The sequence below is a fragment of the Mustela erminea genome, chromosome 7 (assembly GCF_009829155.1).
Source record: "Mustela erminea isolate mMusErm1 chromosome 7, mMusErm1.Pri, whole genome shotgun sequence".
Classification (NCBI taxonomy): Eukaryota; Metazoa; Chordata; class Mammalia; order Carnivora; family Mustelidae; genus Mustela; species Mustela erminea.
This window is the reverse complement of record NC_045620.1, coordinates 88,655,605-88,674,777: the sequence shown is the minus strand read 5'-3', so window position 1 is coordinate 88,674,777 and position 19,173 is coordinate 88,655,605. Positions and strand designations below refer to the sequence as shown.

At 42.0% G+C, this 19,173-nt stretch overlaps 1 protein-coding gene across 1 annotated transcript; it reads right to left on the bottom strand.

The window, feature by feature from the left end:
- Nucleotides 1-412: 412 nt before the first annotated feature.
- On the bottom strand, nucleotides 413-17,509 carry PCYOX1 (prenylcysteine oxidase 1). The gene is made up of 6 exons (XM_032352381.1): nucleotides 17,318-17,509; nucleotides 16,061-16,267; nucleotides 14,669-14,843; nucleotides 3,647-3,858; nucleotides 3,169-3,321; nucleotides 413-2,757 (listed from the first exon to the last, which is right to left on the bottom strand). Exons 1-6 carry the CDS (start codon nucleotides 17,427-17,429, stop codon nucleotides 2,099-2,101), a joined length of 1,518 nt encoding a protein of 505 aa, XP_032208272.1. The 5' UTR covers nucleotides 17,430-17,509; the 3' UTR covers nucleotides 413-2,098.
- Between the last annotated feature and the right edge of the window lie 1,664 nt (nucleotides 17,510-19,173).

Sequence of the window (19,173 nt, the reverse complement as noted above, 5' to 3'; positions counted from 1 at the left end):
TATCTTCATCTACCTCTCCAAACCCACTAAAATTCTGGGGTGAGGCCCACCAGTTATTTTAAGCAGCACTCCAAGTGACTGCGATGTGTATTCAAGTTGGAGAACCACTGGAGTAGAATTGGCTTTCAGTTAGCTCCTGCATAATTTTTACCAGCCTCTTCTATACAAAAACAAATTGAGTGGTCTAATGAGGTAACAGGCTAGTATTTTTCTTCCAGTAAAAAAAAAAAAATTAATGCTCTTTTCATTGAAACTGTTATGTCTGATACATTAGTAATATTTTGCTCTTAGAGGAAGCAGTTTCAGATTCCCTTTTGGGAAACTTAATCAGAGTAGGTCTGATACAATCACAACATTTTTAAATTAGTGTTCTTGTTAAGTAAATAATATATCCTATTGCAAAACAACTCTGTGAGTGATAGAAATTATTCCATTACCAATTTTTATTTACCTTTAGCACACATAAAACACAATATTACATTTTCTACAATATTGTCTTCATTAAAACCATAAAAGGAAAAATATGACTGCCTCTTAACGTACTTGTTAAGAACAAAATTTTTAGAAAGCTGACCCTCTGACAAATATAAATTTAATCCCTGCCTTTACATCAAATATATTTTGGCAGTTTTAACAACATTAATATTCACAATTGTAGTAGAGACAAGTCATTTCAACTAAGGATAGGTGTTCCCTTACACCATTTTGCAAAAGTAGCTACTGCTATAATCTGATGGACTCCAACAATCCATGTTAAACTTTGTTACAGTTACTTTTAGAATTCACAAGCTTTTATTCATTCTGTCCTACTAGTGACCGACTACAAAGGCAACCATTCATGATATCTTTATACAGTAGATGTAGAACTGGTTCTTAAGTTTGACTGCATTATTTGAATCAATTGAGAAGCTTTAAAATCTTAAAAAGTTATTCCAATGTGCAGCCAAAGTAGAGAACTACTGCCTTAAAAACAAGGTTTCAGCAACCTGTTTCTAACCCCAAATGCTATAGTAGTTTTAGAAGCATTTAATAGTTTGAACATGGACTGGATTTGATCAAGTGTGGTAATCATTCTGAATATCCTACTCTAAAGTCAGTGGCTCTGGAGTAATCTGAGTTGCTTCTGTCATCAGACTGACAATGCGGACTGTCAAGATTACTACTAGAGTTCTTGTTGAGAGAAATTGTTCTTCACAAAATGAATCTGCTTTAATAATGCATTAGGTTTTCTGGGACTTTTAAGGCACTGAAACCCCTTTAGAGACATCTTAACCCCCCACATCAGTGATTCGCAACCCAGGTTGCACCTTAGGAACTTTTTAGCTACAATGCTGAGCGCCTAACCTCAATCAACTAAATCCGACTCTCTGGTCACATGGGAGTCTAGCAATATTTTTTAGAGCTCTGCAGGTGAGGATTTGAAAATGTAATTTCTTAAACCAATACCCTGTATTTGCTTTCATTTTACTTGAGATTTCTCTGTGACAAAGTTAACCTACTAAGGCTTCTGTATTTTACCCCTAATAAAATCAAGTCAGAAGCAGTCCAAAGAACATTCAAAAAGTCAAGCCTCCTGGCATGGGCACATCTATTTTGAAAAAGGGTATAAATTAACCAAAGCCAGATGTATGATACCAGTTCTTGTAGTAGTTCTAACTATCTGAAGGTCACTTCCAGCTGTGAAGCCCAAGAGATCTACTCCCCCACTAAAATTTGTTTTTAAACTCTTCCTCAGATGCTCAGCTTAAAATATTCTAAAGTTTTGTTCAAAACCCAGGGTCCCATTCCCTAGACCTAGAAAATCAGAATCTCCAGAGGAGCTAGAGAACCCATATGTTTAACAAATCCCAAGTGATTCTACACTGTTGATGGATATCAAAACACGAATTAAGAAATTTTGGAGATGGCATAAATGCAGTAGTTAACACCTTCACACTTAATTAGAAACCTGTATTTTCTCATAACTCACTGGGATTACTTTTGTTAAACAATACCAATTTATGACAAAATAGCTAATTCAAAATCAACTCTGCTCAGATTGTGTTCTTTGCCACACATTCATTTGGAACCAGAAGGGGGGAAAAGTGATAGTGTTATTTCATAGTTCAGTTTTAAGTTTCTCATATAAGTCCTCTTGGTCAATCATGTCTGTGTGCCCATTCCAGCGGTGATAAGCAAGAAGAGCAGCATTGTGGGCGGCAATGGCACTCATCTCCATGGCACTTGCTGCACACTCTATGCCATTGAGGTAGTAAAGTCTGTCGTGGAGTATGATGGAGGGACATTTCTCTGGAGGCTTGTAATGAGGATATGCAAGCCACGACTGCTTCACAGCGTAATCATAGGACAAAAAGAGCTTTAATATTTGTTCTTTAGTGAGAATTTCTTGGGAAAAGATCTTCCAAACGTATCCCCTATCTGTTAACGGTTGAGGATTATCCTTTTCTGTTACAGAGGACACAATCCCAATGCTGTTAATGAACAAATCTGAATTATCAGTGGTTAAGATTGTACTGAGATCGAATTTGTCTAAGGCTCTAGAGCTAAAAAGAGTTGAATTCAACTTCCCCTTAATTAAAGTTGTCACTATATGTTGGTAGTACTGATGGAATTCCTCAATTGGAGGATCAAAGTTGAGGAAAGTTATATTGGACATCTTTCGATTCAGTGGAGTGGCCACCAAGACAATGTCATAGACATCTGAACGGATCTCAGATCCAACTTGATAGATCACTTCATACATCTTTGTGGGATTTCCTAGAAGAAAGAAGCATACATTTTAGAGTTTCTAACATACTATACACCTTCCAAAAATAATTACTGTAATAGTTTATAAAATGTAAAATAGTTGTAAGTTAATTCTAAGGAATTAAAAAGAGTTTTATCCTTTAATATAACTGTGCCAAATTGAAGCCAGTTTTCTACTGGTATAGAGATGATACTTGTCAATAAGTACAAAATACAGAATTATACATTAAGAATGAGATTATTTTTAAATCCAAGATGTGCCATTGTACTTGTGTACATCTGCGAATATTTCCATATGGTACAACATATACAATTTATAATTCCATCATCTGGAATGGAGAAATGACAGAAGAGTGGTTTTTCTCCCTAAGCAATTATTTTCTAGAGGATAAATAAGGAATAGTAGAATTTCAGGCTCACCTGTATGCTTGGTCCTTGTTTTTTCCTCTATGTACATTACTGAGCCAGATATAAGGTTGCTTTTGGATGCCTGAAGGAGCCCTGAGCAAACAAGTTTATTGCCACCTTTTACTGCCCAAAGGCCAGAATCAGCAGAGGACAATGATACTGCTCCTGTCAGTGGTAGGAAAAAAAAAATGTTTTAGTTCTGACTCTGCAAAAGGCCCTCTACCCACTCTCTTCCCAGTTTAGGTCAGGTCTGCTCCAGACACTGTCAAAGAGCCCCTGGAGGCAGAAATCTCAGTGAAAGCTAAGGACTCTCTCCCACCCCACACTAAAAACGCACAGATCTACATATACACAATTTTGCCAACCATGTCTGAGGTTTCAGAGAAAGGTAAGTCTTCTCCAACTCATGGCCTAAAGTTAGGAGCCACCATAGTACCAGGTAAGCCCCTCTGTGAACTAATGTCTATAACCATTCCAAACCTTGGCTTACCCACAAAACCATTGATGTTCATGCTTTGGCCATAATTGACCCTCATGACAGGTGCAACAATTTCATTGAGGAATTTCTCCGAGAAGCCTGCTTTCTGCAAGGTTTCAAGAAGTGTTCGGTTAAGCATTCCAAGGAATTCATCCCCTCCTAGAGAATGTAGTAACTTTTCTACACTGCTGAAGGCATAGTCATGAGACTGGTAACGGTAGATCCTTTTGAAGAGAAGAGACAAGGCCATTAAACACCAAACAAGATAAGGGGAAGGGAATCAGCATGTTTCCTTCCAATAAATTTCTACCTGTGGTGTAAGATGCACCTCAGTCACCATCTTCCCCAGGTATCCTAGAAGCTCTCATCCCCACTCACACCTCCTCAAGTAGTTCACTGTCCTTTGTATATTCTTCTGCATTAATGTGGTCACTGGGAGACCACTGGGATAAGATGGTATGTCCTAGGTCTTATTTTCATTCAACTATTTTATCTACAGCAGCAGTTAGACATGTCTAAAATTAAATTTTATCTTTCCACTGGACCTGATCCTCTCCACACACTCCCTATCACAACCAAAATGTAGATTGGGATGTTCACTCTTAATATTCTACATGTCACCCTCAGTTCATTTAATTTCAAACAAATATTTTCACTTCTTTCTGCTTCTCCCACCCAAGAAGTAAACCTTACCAGTGTTCACAACATCTCTCTTGTTAACTTCATTCTCACTGCCCTGATCTTAACTCAGGATTTATACTCAAACTACTAAGATGAATAACCGATCTACCTGCTTCCAGTTTCTTTTATTTGGAACACTTATGAATCTCCCAAAAGCCCTAAAATACTCTTTAGTCATTACTGACTTACTCAAAAAAACAACTTGCTTACCGCTGCTTACTAAATAAACTCCTGACCTTAAAAAAGGAATGAATTTTAGAGCCAGACTCATCAAGTCTAACTCTTGGTTTAACTGCAGATACAGAAATAAGTAAAAGGACTTCTGTAAAAGTCACATGAGAAGTAGAAGGCTCAAGCACAAGCTGTCCCTCCTTCCCTCAAACACTCAAACACACACACACAAACACACACACACACACTCTCATACCCTCCACTTAAACACACCTGACTCATTCACTGATCTCTAAATACACTATCTATATTGTTCCCCAACACTGCTCTAGCTCTTCTCCAACTAAAATACACTTCGGGCTCGAACCCCACCTCCTCTGCAAAGCTTTGCCCAACTACTAATCTTTAGAACCACCTAATGTTTTCCTGAACTTCATGGACTAAAAAGAATACCCATGCAATAATTCAATATGTAATTTTTCAAGTTGCAAGTGATACAAAAAGAAAGAAGTGTGGGACAACAAAAAGCATACCAACACCAACATAAATATAATGGGAATTATAGCATAGGCAGGAAGGGGGTCTGCAGATAATGGCCAAACACTTCCCAGATTTGAAAGAAAACATTAATCTGCACACTCAGGAAGCTAAATCTAAGCAGGATAAATTTAAGAGATCTACACCCAAAAATATATAGACAAGAAAGACAAAGAATACCAAAAGCAGCAAGAAAAAGGCAACTGATCCAGAAAAAAAGGGTCTTCGAAAAGATTAACAGCTCACTCTACTCATCAGAAACTATGAAGGCCAGCCACAGTTGGTGGGATGACATATTCAAAATGCTAAAAGAAAAGTCTTATCAACTCAAGAGTTCTACATCTAGCAAAACTATCCCTCAAAAATGGAGAAATTAAAATAATCCCAGGTTAAAAAAAACATGGAATTCAATACTAGCAGACCTTCTCTACAAGAAATTAGACTACAGAAATTCCTTCAGGCTGAAATACACTAGACAGAAACTCAAATCCCCATGAAGAAATGACAGGCACTGGTAAAAGTAACTGCATAAAGGAAATATAAAGAATTAAAAACAGAATTAAAGATATTTTTAAAACATCTGTATTTACTGCAACATTATTCACAATAGCCAGGAGGTAGAAGCTACCTACAAGTTCATCAGTGATGAATGAATAAAACAAAAGAAGGCAACAATGGAGGAATAAACAACAGCAACATAAGCTGTATAGGAAATAAATAGCAAAAAGGCAGGCATAAACCCTACATTCATAGTAACTAAACATAAGTGGATTAAACACTGCATTCATAAGGCAGAGACTGGCAGAACAGATCAAAAAAAAAAAAAGTCATGATCCAACAATATGCTGTCTACAAGAAATATACTTTATTTTTTTTAAAAGATTTTTTATTATTCATTTGACAGAGAGAGATCACAAGTAGGCAGAGAGACAGGCAGAGAGAGAGAGAGAGGAGGAAGCAGGCTCCCCGCTGAGCAGAGAGCCCGATGCGGGACTCGATCCCAGAACCCTGGGATCATGACCTGAGCCGAAGGCAGCAGCTTAACCCACTGAGCCACCCAGGCGCCCAAGAAATATACTTTAGATTCAAACACAAGTAGGTTGAAAGTAAAAAGATGAAAAAAGATACACCATACAAACAGTAACAAAAAGACAGCTGGACTGATCACACTAAAGCAGAGAATATAGACTTTAAGACAAAAATTGTTACCAGAGGCAAAGAAGGACATTTTATAATGATAAAAGGGTTAGCCTGTGAAGATGTAATAATTATCAACATACAAACACCTAACAACAGTTCCAAAATACATGAAATCAAAATGACAGAACTGAAGGGAGAAACAGATAATTTAACAATACTAGTTGAAGACCAATATCCCACTTCTTTTTTTTTTTTTTAAGATTTTATTAATTTGGGATGCCTGGGTGGCTCAGTTGGTTGAGCGGCTGCCTTCGGCTCAGGTCATGATCCCAGCATCCTGGGATCGAGTCCCACATCAGGCTCCTTGAGCCTGCTTCTCTCTCTGTCTCTGCCTGCTACTCTGTCTGCCTGTGCTCGCTCTCACACACACACTCTCTGACAAATAAATAAATAAAATCTTTAAAAAAAAAAAAAAGATTTTATTAATTTATTTGACTGAGCTCACAAGTTGGCAGAGAGGCAGGCAGAGAAAGGGGAGGAAGCAGACTCCCTGACAAGCAAAGAGCCCGATGGAGGACTTGATCCCAAAACCCTGGAATCATGACCTGAGCCGAAGGCAGAAGCTTAACCCACTGAGCCACCCAGGCACCCCAATATCCCACTTTCAGTAACGGGTAGAATAGAAGATCAACAACACTCGTTCACTGGGGCTGCCATAACAAAGTTTCACAGACTGAGTGCCTTAAACAACAGAAATTTATTTCTCGTAGTTCTGGAAGCTAAAAATCCAAGATCATGGCACTGACAGCTTTGGTTTGTTTTGAGGACTGTCACCTTGGCTTACAATTAGGTCACCTTCTCACTGTGTCCTCCCAGGATCCTCCTTATATGCCTGCATATCCCTGGTGTCTCTTCTGTGTTCTAATCTCTTATTCTTATAAGGACACTAGTCACATCCAATATGGCCCACCGTAGTGGCCTTGTTTTAACTTAATTCCCTCATTAAAAGCCTATCTCCAGATACAGTCATTCTGAGGTACAGGGTAAGGTTAGGGCTTCAACCTATGAAGGGAGTAGGGCATAATTCTGCCCATAATAAACAGGAAACAAAAAATTAGGAGACGATTACCTACATCAGGTCTTTCAAGCCATTGTACAGATTCTGGCTGTTACTCTGCATGAAATAGCCACTGAAAATTTGTATTTTTAATTTAAATTCAAGGTAGTTAACATATATAGTGTAGTACTGGTTTCAGGAGTAGAATTTAGTGATTCATCACTTATATATAACACCCAGTACTCATCCTAAAAAGCCCTTCTTAATACCCATCCCCCATTTACCCCATCCCTTGACCCACCTCCCCTCCAGCAACCCTTATTTATTTATTTATTTATTTATTTATTTATTTATTTTTAAAGAATTTATTTATTTATTTGACATAGAGAGATCACAAGTAGGCAGAGAGGCAGGCAGAGAGAGAGAGGAGGAAGCAGGCTCCCCGCTGAACAGAAAGCCTGATGCGGGACTCAATCCCAGGACCCTAGGATCATGACTTGAGCCGAAGGCAGTGGCTCAACCCACTGAGCCACCCAGGCACCCAACCCTTATTTATTTATTTATCAGAAAGAGAGAGCACAAGCAGGAAAAACAGCAGGCAAAGGGAGAACCAGGCTCCCTGCTGAACAAGGAGCCTGTTGTGGGACTTGATCCCAGAACCCTGGGATCATGACCTGAGCCAAAAGCACTTAACCAACTGAGCCACGCAGGAATCTCTCAGTTTGTTCTCTTAACTATAGAGTCTCTTATGGTTTGCCTCCCTCTCTGTTTTTATTTTATTTTTCCTTCCTTTCCCCTATGTTTATCTGCTTTGTTTCTTAAATTCCACATCTGTAGGATCATGTATTTGTCTTTCTTTGACTAACTTATTTCGCTTAGCATAATACTAACTCTAGTTCCAGCCACATTGTTGCCAATGGCAATATTCCATTCTTTTTGATGACTAATATTCCTGTGTGTGTGTGTGTGTGTGTGTGTGTGTGTGTGTCTGTCTCCACATCTTCTTTGCCCATGCATCTGTTGACGGACATTTGGGCTCTTTCCATACTTTGGCTATTGTTGACAGTGCTACTATAACTGGGTGTGTATGCCCCTACGAATCAGGACTTCTGTATCCTTTAGATAAATACCTAGTAGGGGAATTGTTCGGTCGTAGGGTAGCTCTGTTTTGCCAATGAAAGTTTCTGAGCAGAGAAGTAATATGATGGCTCTTAGATTTTAAAAAGACCTCTTTGGGGGCGCCTGGGTGGCTCAGTGGGTTAAAGCCTTTGCCTTCAGCTCAGGTCATGATCTCAGGGTCCTGGGATCGAGCCCCACATGGGGCTCTCTGCTTGGTGGGGAGCCTGCTTCCTCCTCTCTCTGCCTGCCTCTCTGCCTACTTGTGATCTCTCTCTCTGTCAAATAAATAAATTAAATCTTCAAAAAAAAAAAAAAGACCTCTTTGGTTGCTATGCTGAAAACAGATCTTCGTAGCACCAGGGCAAAAGCAGGGAGGGGAGTTAGTGTTAGTTTCCAGTGGCTACTGTAACAAATTGCCACAAACTTAGTGGCTTAAACAATACAAATTTATTATCCTATGGTTCTGCAGGTTAGAAATCCAAAAGTCAATTGTCACTGGTCAAGATGTCGGCAAGGCTGGTTCCTTCTGGAAGCTCTGAGGGAAGGATCCATTTTCTTGCTTTTTTCAGTTTCTGTAATCACCTGCATTCCTTGGCTCGGGCACCTTTCTGGGATCATTCCAACCTCTTCCTTTATCACATTTCCTACTACTCACTCTGATCTTCCTGCCTCCCTCTTACACCGACTCTTATGATTACACTGGGCCCACCTAAATAACTGGGAATAATCTTCCCGTTTCAAAATCCCTAACTTAATCATATCTGCAGTTCCTTTTATCATGTAAGATAACACAATGCCAGGTTCCAGGGATTAGGGTGTAGACATCTTGCAGGGGGAGAGAAGCATTTGATTCAGCCTACCACAGGAGGCTACTCCAACAATACAGACAAAAGATAATAGTGGCTTGTTTCAAAGTGGTACAAGCCATGGTGGTGACAAGTGGTGAAAATCTGGATACATTTTTAAAACTCATAGGATTAAAGATAGACTGGATTTGGGAAAGGAAGGAGAGAAAAGAGTAAAAAATGACTCAAAATATTTGTTAGGAGTACTGGAAGGAAAAAAGGGTGTTTATAAAGCCTTTCACTGCAAATCCTATCAGTCTCAGATTAAGAAATGTTAATGATCTAATATGTGCTCAGAAACATACTAACTGCTAGAGCCAAGAGTGAGTTTTAACCTAGCCCAGAAACCAAGATACTCCAACAGGAAGCCATCACTGAACCAGATGATTCAATTCAACAGACATCTGAGTGAATATCTACTGGATTCTAATCACTGTACACACGACAGAACACACGAGTGTGTGGGCGGTGTGCTCCATATAACACTCATGGGATGTCTGAAAAGAGAGATGAATGGCAACTAGAGATTAAGGGAAGGCTGTTCTGGAAAAGGCTGAGAAGAGATCAGACTCTGAAGTAAGGAATAGTATCCAACCAGGAGAACTGTTTAATAAATGCTCAGAACTGGAAATTAACCTGGAAAGTATGTCCATACTGGAAAGTATGCACAGCAAGGGCTACAGGATTTCCACAGCTCCACCAAAGCAGCTCCACCAACAAGAAAAATGAATGCATACTCGCATGGGTGTGGGCTGTTGCCTATCACCCTCTTTCAGGTGTCACATGGGCCTTCACTCACACTGTGCCCTCTGAAATGGAAGCACAAAAATGACAATGTACTTCTCCAAAGCTGGCCAGCAAATCCCCCAAAAGTTTTTCCAGAAGGGGACCCAACTGGATTTGTCATATACATTGAAAACAGGGAGAAAAAACTGAGCAAGGGCTTTAGGTTTCTATATTATTTAGAGAAAGAAAAAACTCAAGAATATTATCCAACTGCACATTTTAACCTAATATTTGCAACTTTGTAGGTAAGATTCACTTGAGGTACTTTTAAAAATACCAAGGCCCATGGGCACCTCAGTTAGTTAAGCGTCTGCCTTCAGTGCTCAGGTCATGATCCCAGGGTCCTGCTCAGCATGGGGGGCCCTGCTTCTCCCTCTACCACTCCCCCTGCTTGTGCTCACGCGTGTGCGCACATTCTCCCTTCCTCTCTCTCCCTTTCCCTCTCCCTCTCTCTCTTGCAAATAAATAAAATCTTAAAAAAAAAAAAAAAGCTCCCCACATAATTCCAATGTGCAGCCAGGGTTGAGAACTACTGCTTCACTGAAATGCAGGGCATCTGTTGTTCCAGATTACTCTTTAGCAACCTCTATAGTTCTCGATTCTGATTTTTGCAATAATCCAGACTATCTCCAATAAGGGGTGATATTACAAATACAGTTGACCCTTGAATAACACAGGTTCAAACTGCGCAGGTAAATTTATCCTTGGGTTTTGTTTTTCTGGTTTTTTTCAGATACATACAGTGGAGTACCACAACTATATTTTCTCTTCCTTACAATTTTTCCATATATACATATTCTCCAGCTTACTTTATTATAAGAATTAGACATAATATACAAAATATGTATTGACTGTTTATGTTCTTAGCCTTCCTATCAACAGCAGGCTATTAGCAGTTAGCTTTGGGGGAAGTCAAAGTTATACAGATTTTCAACTATTGGCACCCCAACACCCCCACATATTATTCAAGAGTCATTTATTTATTTAATAACTGGTACAGCACTGAACAGAAAGTAGACTGATGACAGCACTAGAACTGAGTCAAGATTCCCTGCTGGTGTAAGGGGTTTGGAGAGGAGGCAGAAAGGGAGGAGTGGGAATACACAGGACAACAGCTATGTCCCTACTAGTCCAGCAGTATTTAACTACTTTAACAACTGGCACATGCTGGCTCAATACCAGCCTTCTCTCCAACTTTCTCAAGGGATATGATAAAATTATCAAAATAAAATTTTTATGTTCCTGGGGTGCCTGGGTGGCTCAGTGGTTTAAAGCCTCTGCCTTCGGCTCAGATCATGATCCCAGAGTCCTGGGATCGAGCCCCGCATCGAGCTCTCTGCTCAGTGGGGAGCCTGCTTCCTCCTCTCTCTCTGCCTGCCTCTCTGCCTACTTGTGATCTCTGTCAAATAAATAAATAAAATCTTTTTAAAAAAAATTTTTTTTTATGTTCCTGACTTAGTGAAAGAAACAGAAATGTAGCGTGCATGGCCCTTTGAACACCGTAAGGATCAGTGCTGTATAATCAAATATCAAAGATAGACCAGAGGGAGGCAGTAATTCCATAAAGTAGGGGAAATGTTTTCTAAAATCAAAATAGGGATGCCTGGCTGACTCAGTCAGAAAAGCATTCAACTGGGGCACCTGGGTGGCTCAGTTGGGGGGAAATGTTTTCTAAAATCAAAATAGGGGTGCCTGGCTGACTCAGTCAGAAAAGCATTCAACTGGGGCACCTGGGTGGCTCAGTTGTTAAGCATCTGCCTTTGGCTCCAGGGTCCTGGGATTGAGCCCTGCATGGGGCTCCCTGCTCGGTGGGAAGCCTGCATCTCCCTCTCCCACTCCCCCTACTTGTGCTCCCTCTCTCGCTGTGTGTCTGTCTCTGTCAAATAAATAAATAAAATCTTAAAAAAAAAAAGAAAGAAAGAAAGAAAGAAAGAAAGAAAGAAAGAAAAGCATTCAACTCATGATCTCGGGATTGTGAGTTCAGGCCTCACACTGGGTCCAGAGATTACTAAAAAAAAAATAAACTTTAAAATCAAAAATAGTGGGCATCTGGGTGGCTCAGTTGGTTAAGCAACTGATTGCCTTCGGCTCAGGTCATGATCCTGGAGTCCCAGGATCGAGTCTCACATTGGGCTCCCTACTCGACGGGGAGTCTGCTTCTCCCTCTGATCACTCCCCTCTCATGCTTTTTCTTCTTTCCCTCTCAAATAAATAAAATCATTATAAAATCAAAAGTAGTATAATCCGGGGGCACCCGACTGGCTCAATCCATAGAGCATGAGACTCTTATCCCTGGGGTCATGAGTTCAAGCCCCACATTGGGCATAGAGTTTACTTAAACAACAACAACAAAAAAAGGTATAATCTATGTATCCCATCACTGTGTCTTTTTCACAGTTCTGTAATATATCCAGAATTCACTTTAAAAGTGATTTCTTGGGCGCCTGGGTGGCTCAGTGGGTTAAGCCGCTGCCTTCGGCTCAGGTCATGATCTCAGGGTCCTGGGATCGAGTCCCGCATCGGGCTCTCTGCTCGGCGGGGAGCCTGCTTCCCTCTCTCTCTCTCTCTGGCTACCTCTCTGTCTACTTGTGATTGCTCTCTGTCAAATTAATAAAAAAAAAAAAAAAAAATCTTTAAAAGTGATTTCTTAATTTCTCACAGGGCAGTTCTCTACATGCCAAGCAAACCACTGGTAAGAAAACTTGCAGGCAGGGCTGTATCTGGTGCCATCTGAACTTGACTTTCCTGCTGAGCATGCAGCAACATGCCACCTTCCTTCCTTACAAAGTGACTGACTCTCTCTACACACATTCTATATGTTTTCTTAATTACTGGTTTACTCCTTGTTTCTCTACTAGAATGTGTATTCTTTGAGGACAGGGATATGTTCTAGATTCTATATCCTCAGGACCCAGAATAGTGCCTGGCACATCATAAGCTATCAGTATTTGGTAAATGAATAAATGACTACTTTAAAATAATCTGCACTGGGGCGCCTGGGTGGCTTAGTGGGTTAAGCTTCTGCCTTCGGCTCAGGTCATGATCCCAAGGTCTTGTGATCAGAGCCCTACATCAGGCTCTCTCTGCTTCCCCCTCTCTCTCTGCCTGCCTCTCTGCCTACTTATGATCTCTATCTGTTTCTGTCAAAAAAAATAAATAAAATCTAAAATAAAAAACAATCTGCACTGTAGCTGACCTTAACGTACCCACTGCAAAAGTGTTTGAGGAATTGACCTAACAACAATGTTTAAAAAGAGAGGGGCACCTGGGTGGCTCAGTGGGTTAAAGCCTCTGCCTTTGCTCAGGTCATGATCCCCGGGTCCTGAGATCGAGCCCCCCAGTCGGGATCTCTGCTCAGCGGGGAGCCTACTTCCTCCTCCCTCTCTGCCTACTGTAGATTTCTGTCTGTCAAATAAATAAATAATTTAAAAATAAATTAATTAATAAATAAAAAGGAAATCCCAGGGGCACCTGGATGGTTCGGTCGGTTAAGTGTCTGCCTGGGGCTTGGGTCATGATCCTAGGTTCCTGGGATGGAGCCCCACATCAGGACTCTTGCACAGCAGAGAGCCTGTTTCTCCCTCTCCCTCTGCTGCTCCCCCTGTGTGTGCTCGCTTTTTTGTGCTCTCTGTCAAATAACTAAATAAAATATTTTTAAAAAGAGAGAGAAAGATATCCCAAACTACCATAAGTTACAAAAACTATAGTATATTTATCCTACTCAATCCTTGTATCTGTCCTTGTCAATAGTTGGGTCACATAAGATAAGTAATTTTACCTTTTTAACAATTATTTTACTACACTGAAATGCATAGTAATGAAATATCATTAGCACTTACAAGTTAAATTTCTCCAGCATCTAAAATTGTAAACCAGCATAAAAATTAGCACATGCCAACAGCCTTAAAAAAAAAAAAAAGGGGGCTGTATCTTTTAAAGTTAGACTTATTATTTTATATCATCCTTCCTAATTACCAAAGCAATATACCTAGAAATATCTGAAAAATACAGAAAAATATAAAGAAAAAGTGGCACCTTTATTCTCACTACACTGGAACAGTGCTGGAATTCGGTATCTCAATTTAAATTTGGGGGGGTGCACCTTCGTGGCTCCAAAGGCTAAGCATTTGCCTTCGGCTCAGGTCATGATCCCAGGGTCCTGGGTTTAAGCCCCTCGTCAGGCTCCCTGCTCAGCAGGGAATCTGCTTTTCCCTCTCCTTCTGCTCATGCTCTTTCTCTCGCTATCTCAAATAAATAAATAAAATATTTAAAAAGAGAGAGAGCGAGAACTCTGGAGCCAGAATGCCTGGGTGGGAACTCCAGCTCCCCCACTTACTGGGTGGGGTGTTCTTGCGCACTTGAAACCTCTGTGCCTCCACCTTCCACATCTGTACGAAGCTAATTAACAGTACCTGAGAGAGCTGTCATAAGAATTCAAGGAGTTAACATTTGTAGAGCATTTAAGTGTGTATGGCAAAACTAAATAAGCATTTGTAAAGTATGTTTTCAAAAGCAAAAATTAACTACTCTTTGAGTATTCAAGTGGATAAACAGTCTGCATATTTTATACAAACCACTTACCTAACAGTCTGACCAACAGGTCTTACAGTTAGGTAAGAGAACTGTTTCAAGAAATAAAATTCCTATAGATCATCTAACGAAAAGGTCTTAGGGTAAACAGAAGGGGAAAAAAATTACCTCATAAACTTGTCCAATATATCCTCTACCCACATGTGCATTCGGAGGGACTGAAATCCATAGTGCCAAATTAGTTTAATCATGTTAATTATAAACCAGCTGCTCTCCTCAAACACCAGAGTCTCTCCATTATACACCCCCATTAGGCCACCAGAGCTCTGAATAGTAGAGAGACCTGCAAAAACAGAGAAAAGGTTAGCTAAACTCAGGGTTTCTATGTTGATCAAATGAAAGGTCATCTGAAGCTAGGGGACACTCTGAAGTGAGTGAATTCGAGGATTCCCCAGTTCTCAGGAATTAAAGGAGCTCTATCTTCAGAACAGTGTGTAATACACTGTTCGTTCATTACACTGTCCTAAAGCAGATCTCTAAAAGATGGGTCAGGTGGTCATACAGATATAACAAAATCAGACTGGCCATTTTTAGTTGGAAAAAAACTAAAAAGTCAAAGGAAAAGGTCAGAATACAAACTGAGTTCAATTTAAAGACAAATGTTGGGCACCTGGATGGCTCAGTTGATTAAATATCTACCTTCAGCTCAGGTCATGATCTTGGAGACCTGGCATCAAGCCCCGTATCGGGCTCCCCGCTCAGTGGGGTATCTACTTGTTCCCTCTGCCCTTCCTCCTGCTCATGCTCTCTCTCTCTCACAAATAAATACATAAAATATTTTTAAAATTAAAAAAAAAAAAAAAAACAGAAACATCAGACAGGAATATTTGCAGCATTAACTGCTCCTGGCATACATTTGCCCTCATGGAGAAGAGGCCCAAGAAGCATCCACAGGGGATTTGGAAGGCAGCAAAGAGAAAGGAGGCATCCCCATTCCTGTGCATAATTGGATATTTCAGATAACTGGAAGGAAGCAAAAATTACCCAATACTCCCTGAGCAAAGGGCCTGCAGAGACCTGCCAGACCTCCCCCAACCTGTCCAGCTCCTCTGCCGGCAGGGAAGCAGTCAAATGTCCCAGGTTCTAGGCATAATAGGTCTGCATCCATACCTGTCTGAGTGACTTTAAGTGACTTAAAGCCTCTGGGCTTTTCCCAGCTGTGTAATGAGTACACAAGGTTCCTGCTAACACAAACCATTCTTTGATTCTTCAACACCAACCCAGAGGTTTAAGAACTAAGAACAGCAACCATCCCCACCCCCACCCCATGGCTGTAATTCCAGATAACTGAAGATACAGATAACTAGCATCCCATTACAGGAAAGTGGTTCCTAACTAAGCTTGTACTAACTGCAAAGTAGCAGCAAAGTGAAGAAAACCGTTTTACCAACTTCTCTGTAAAAGACAACAAGGCGGAAAAGTTTCAGTTCCCGTTTCTGAAAAACATATCCATGGATGGTCACACAGAAATCTACTTAGCTCTAAGACCAAATTACATACCCAGGTCCTTGACAAAACGCTTCATGTGCAGATTTAAAGGATGGATGACAGAACCTCCTGCCTCATATTCTTGCCCTCGGACAGTCATTGTGGCCAGACGGCCTCCCACCTCTCCTCTTTCAAACAGGTCAATCTTCACATCTTTCCCAAATTTCTGCCGCAAATAGTAGGCTGCTGAGGTGCCACCAATTCCAGCTCCAATAATTGCTATGGGTGGGAACAAAAAAAAAAAAAAGGGAATAGTTTCTTTCCTTCTTACCCAGCTATGTGGGTTTTGTTTTTAAGTAACAGATGTTAGTCAAGGCTAACAATTTAGGGAAGTTGGGGACCTGGAGGCAAGTGACAGTTGCTGAAGATAGAACTCTGAATCTGGACAGACACTGCCCTCGAAAAAAGTGGTAGTACATTAATGTACAAATTGACATTGAATTTGGAGTGGGGGCAGATCCCCAAAGGTTCTCAGAGCTCTTTGTCCAGGCACCTTCTTGCACACCTTCTTGCACACCTTCTTCAAGCCAAACACAAGGGAACCAGGAGGTGGGCCTTTCCAGCACGCATTTTAAAGCAGGTGGCCACCATTTTTGCCAAGATTTGTTCTGTCTCATTAATATAGATGGGTTAATGTCCCCAACAAACAAAGCTTGAAGGGGAATAAAAAAGAATACCAAACACAGCAAAATCCAAGACTGAAATTTGAGAGTGGATTATTTCCTCTGTGTAGTAGTCCTAGGTAGAGAAATTGTGCAAGCTCGGGCCTCTGGGAGCAGACCGACCTCAGCAAAGTGGAAGGGGGAATGGGGTTCCAGTCCAGCCTGTCAAGGGAAGCAGACAGGGTCAGCTTGTTTGCACTGCTCGGTGTGCTGTGACCGCGTGCACCTGTCATCCGCAGAGCGAGGCGGCCGGTCGCTCCAGAACAAACCAGAAGACTGGCCTCCCGAAGGTGCAGCAAGGGAAGGAGGGGAGAGGGTCCTCGGCCTCCCCAGACCCCCAGGTCTCCGAGACAGGGGCATGAGAGACGCTTGGCGGCCGGCCGCCTGCCTCAATACCCCCTCCACCGCCCATTCCCCTAGTGGGCACATCGACAAGCCCGGGAAGACACGGTCCCCGGGGCACCGACAGCGACCCTGAGTCATGAACTGAGAAGACCGCGACCTGCGCGGAGGACTCGGTGTGCGCGGCCTGGCGGACGTCGCGGCCGCGAGGCCTGCTGCACTGCGCACTCCCGCACCCCTTCCGCGCCGCCCCCGCGTCACCTACCGATCTTATCCGGCGGGGCCCGCAGCTCGGCGCTCCCGGGGCACCCCAAGCTGCACAGCAGCAGCCACAGCCCCAGAAGCGAGGAGACTAGCTCCCGAGCCATGAGCCCCATGGCTCCCGGAGCGCAGCAGACCACCAGGCACACACGACAAGTCCGCCGGCTGCTACGAGTCTGCGCGCTCCGCACGTCCCGCCCCCGATCGGCCTCGCCCCTCCGAGCTCCGCCCAGGCCCGCCCCCAGCCGGCCTCGCCCCTCCGTGCTCCACCCAAGCCCGCCTAGAGCAAGCGGGGGCCACCGCACCCCAATTGGGTGCGTCCCTCCAGGAGCTCCCAAACACGGTCCTCTCGGTCCCCAAGCCCGTCCCAGCCCCTTTGAAACGCACCCTACTTCAAGGACACACGAGAGGCGCGAGAAGCGGAGGCTCACCTCAGCTTGCCACCTTACTTACTCCCCATCTATTCAGGTGAAGCATCACTTCTTCACTAGTGCCCTCTTCTGTCCCTTCAGTCTCTCCCTGTCAAAGAATGCACACAGCAAACTGCTGTCAGACGCGCGGAGCAACAAATGCTTACTGAGTGACCATTATGTTCCGAGGACTGTTGGGCATAAGATGAATGGGTAAACCATGATGGGTGAAAGGGAAAAAGGGCGACCAGAGATAAGGTGGTCCAAGATGGAAAGTAATGGCAGATATGAATAAAAGTAATGCACTCGTATCACACAGTAGAACATTATGCAAGCATTAGAAAGATTGTAGGAGCTTGGGGCACCTGGGTGGCTCAGTAGTTAAGCGGCTGCCTTCCGCTCAGGTCACGATCTCAGCGTCCTCGCATCGAGCCCCGCATGGGGCTCCCTGCTCAGCAGGAAGCCTGCTTCTCCCTCTCCCACTTCCACTGCTTGTGTTCCCTCTCTCACTGTCTCTCTGTGTGTCAAATAAATAAATAAAATCTTTTTTTAAAAATTGTAGGATTTTTCCTGGTATCGGTAGGTGAGAAAAACAGTGACTGACTGATGAGTGTTATTAGATCCCATTTTGTAAGTAAAATAAATACCCCACCTTCACTCTTCCCCCCCAAATAAAACAAAACAAAAAAACCATCATGTGAACATGAAGAATAGTATGGATGGAAGGAAAAGAAGTTGGATACAAACAAAGATTGAACTTAGAAAAAGGGAGTATAAAACCCAGTGCAAAAAGCATTCATTCATTGGGCCAATATTTATTGAGTTTCTTGTAAGTGGCAAGCAATGTTCTAGGTGCTTTAGAAAAATCAGTGAACAAAACATTTTTTAAAATATTTACTTTGGGGCACCTGGATGGCTCAGTGGGTTAAAGCCTCTGCTTTTGGCTCAGGTCATGATCTCAGGGTCCTGGGATCAAGCCCCACATCAGGCTCTCTGCTCAGCGGGAAGCCTGCTCCCCGCCCCCCACCTCTTGCCTCTCTGCCTACTTGTGATCTGTGTCTGTCAGAAAAAAATAAAATAAAATATTTATTTTAATGAAGATGATATTCCAGTGGAAAGAGGTATGGTAATTATAACAAGTAAATTATATATTATAAGAGTGGGGAGAGAGGAATGAGGAAGGGGTTACAGTTTTAAATAGGGTAGTTGGTATAGGCCTCATTGAACAGGATAGAATCCAAGCAAAAGTTTTCAGGAAGTGAGAGAGTGGGTCAAGCAAATATCTGGGGAAAGAGCTGTCTAGGTAAGTAAAATACCTGACATTGTTTGAGGAACAGCAAGGAGGCCAGTTAAGCAGAGAAAGAAAGGGGGAGTGAAGGTGGTATTAATGAAATAAGATGAAATCATACAGGAAATAAACACTCCTAGTTAACATAAAAAGATGAAGAGT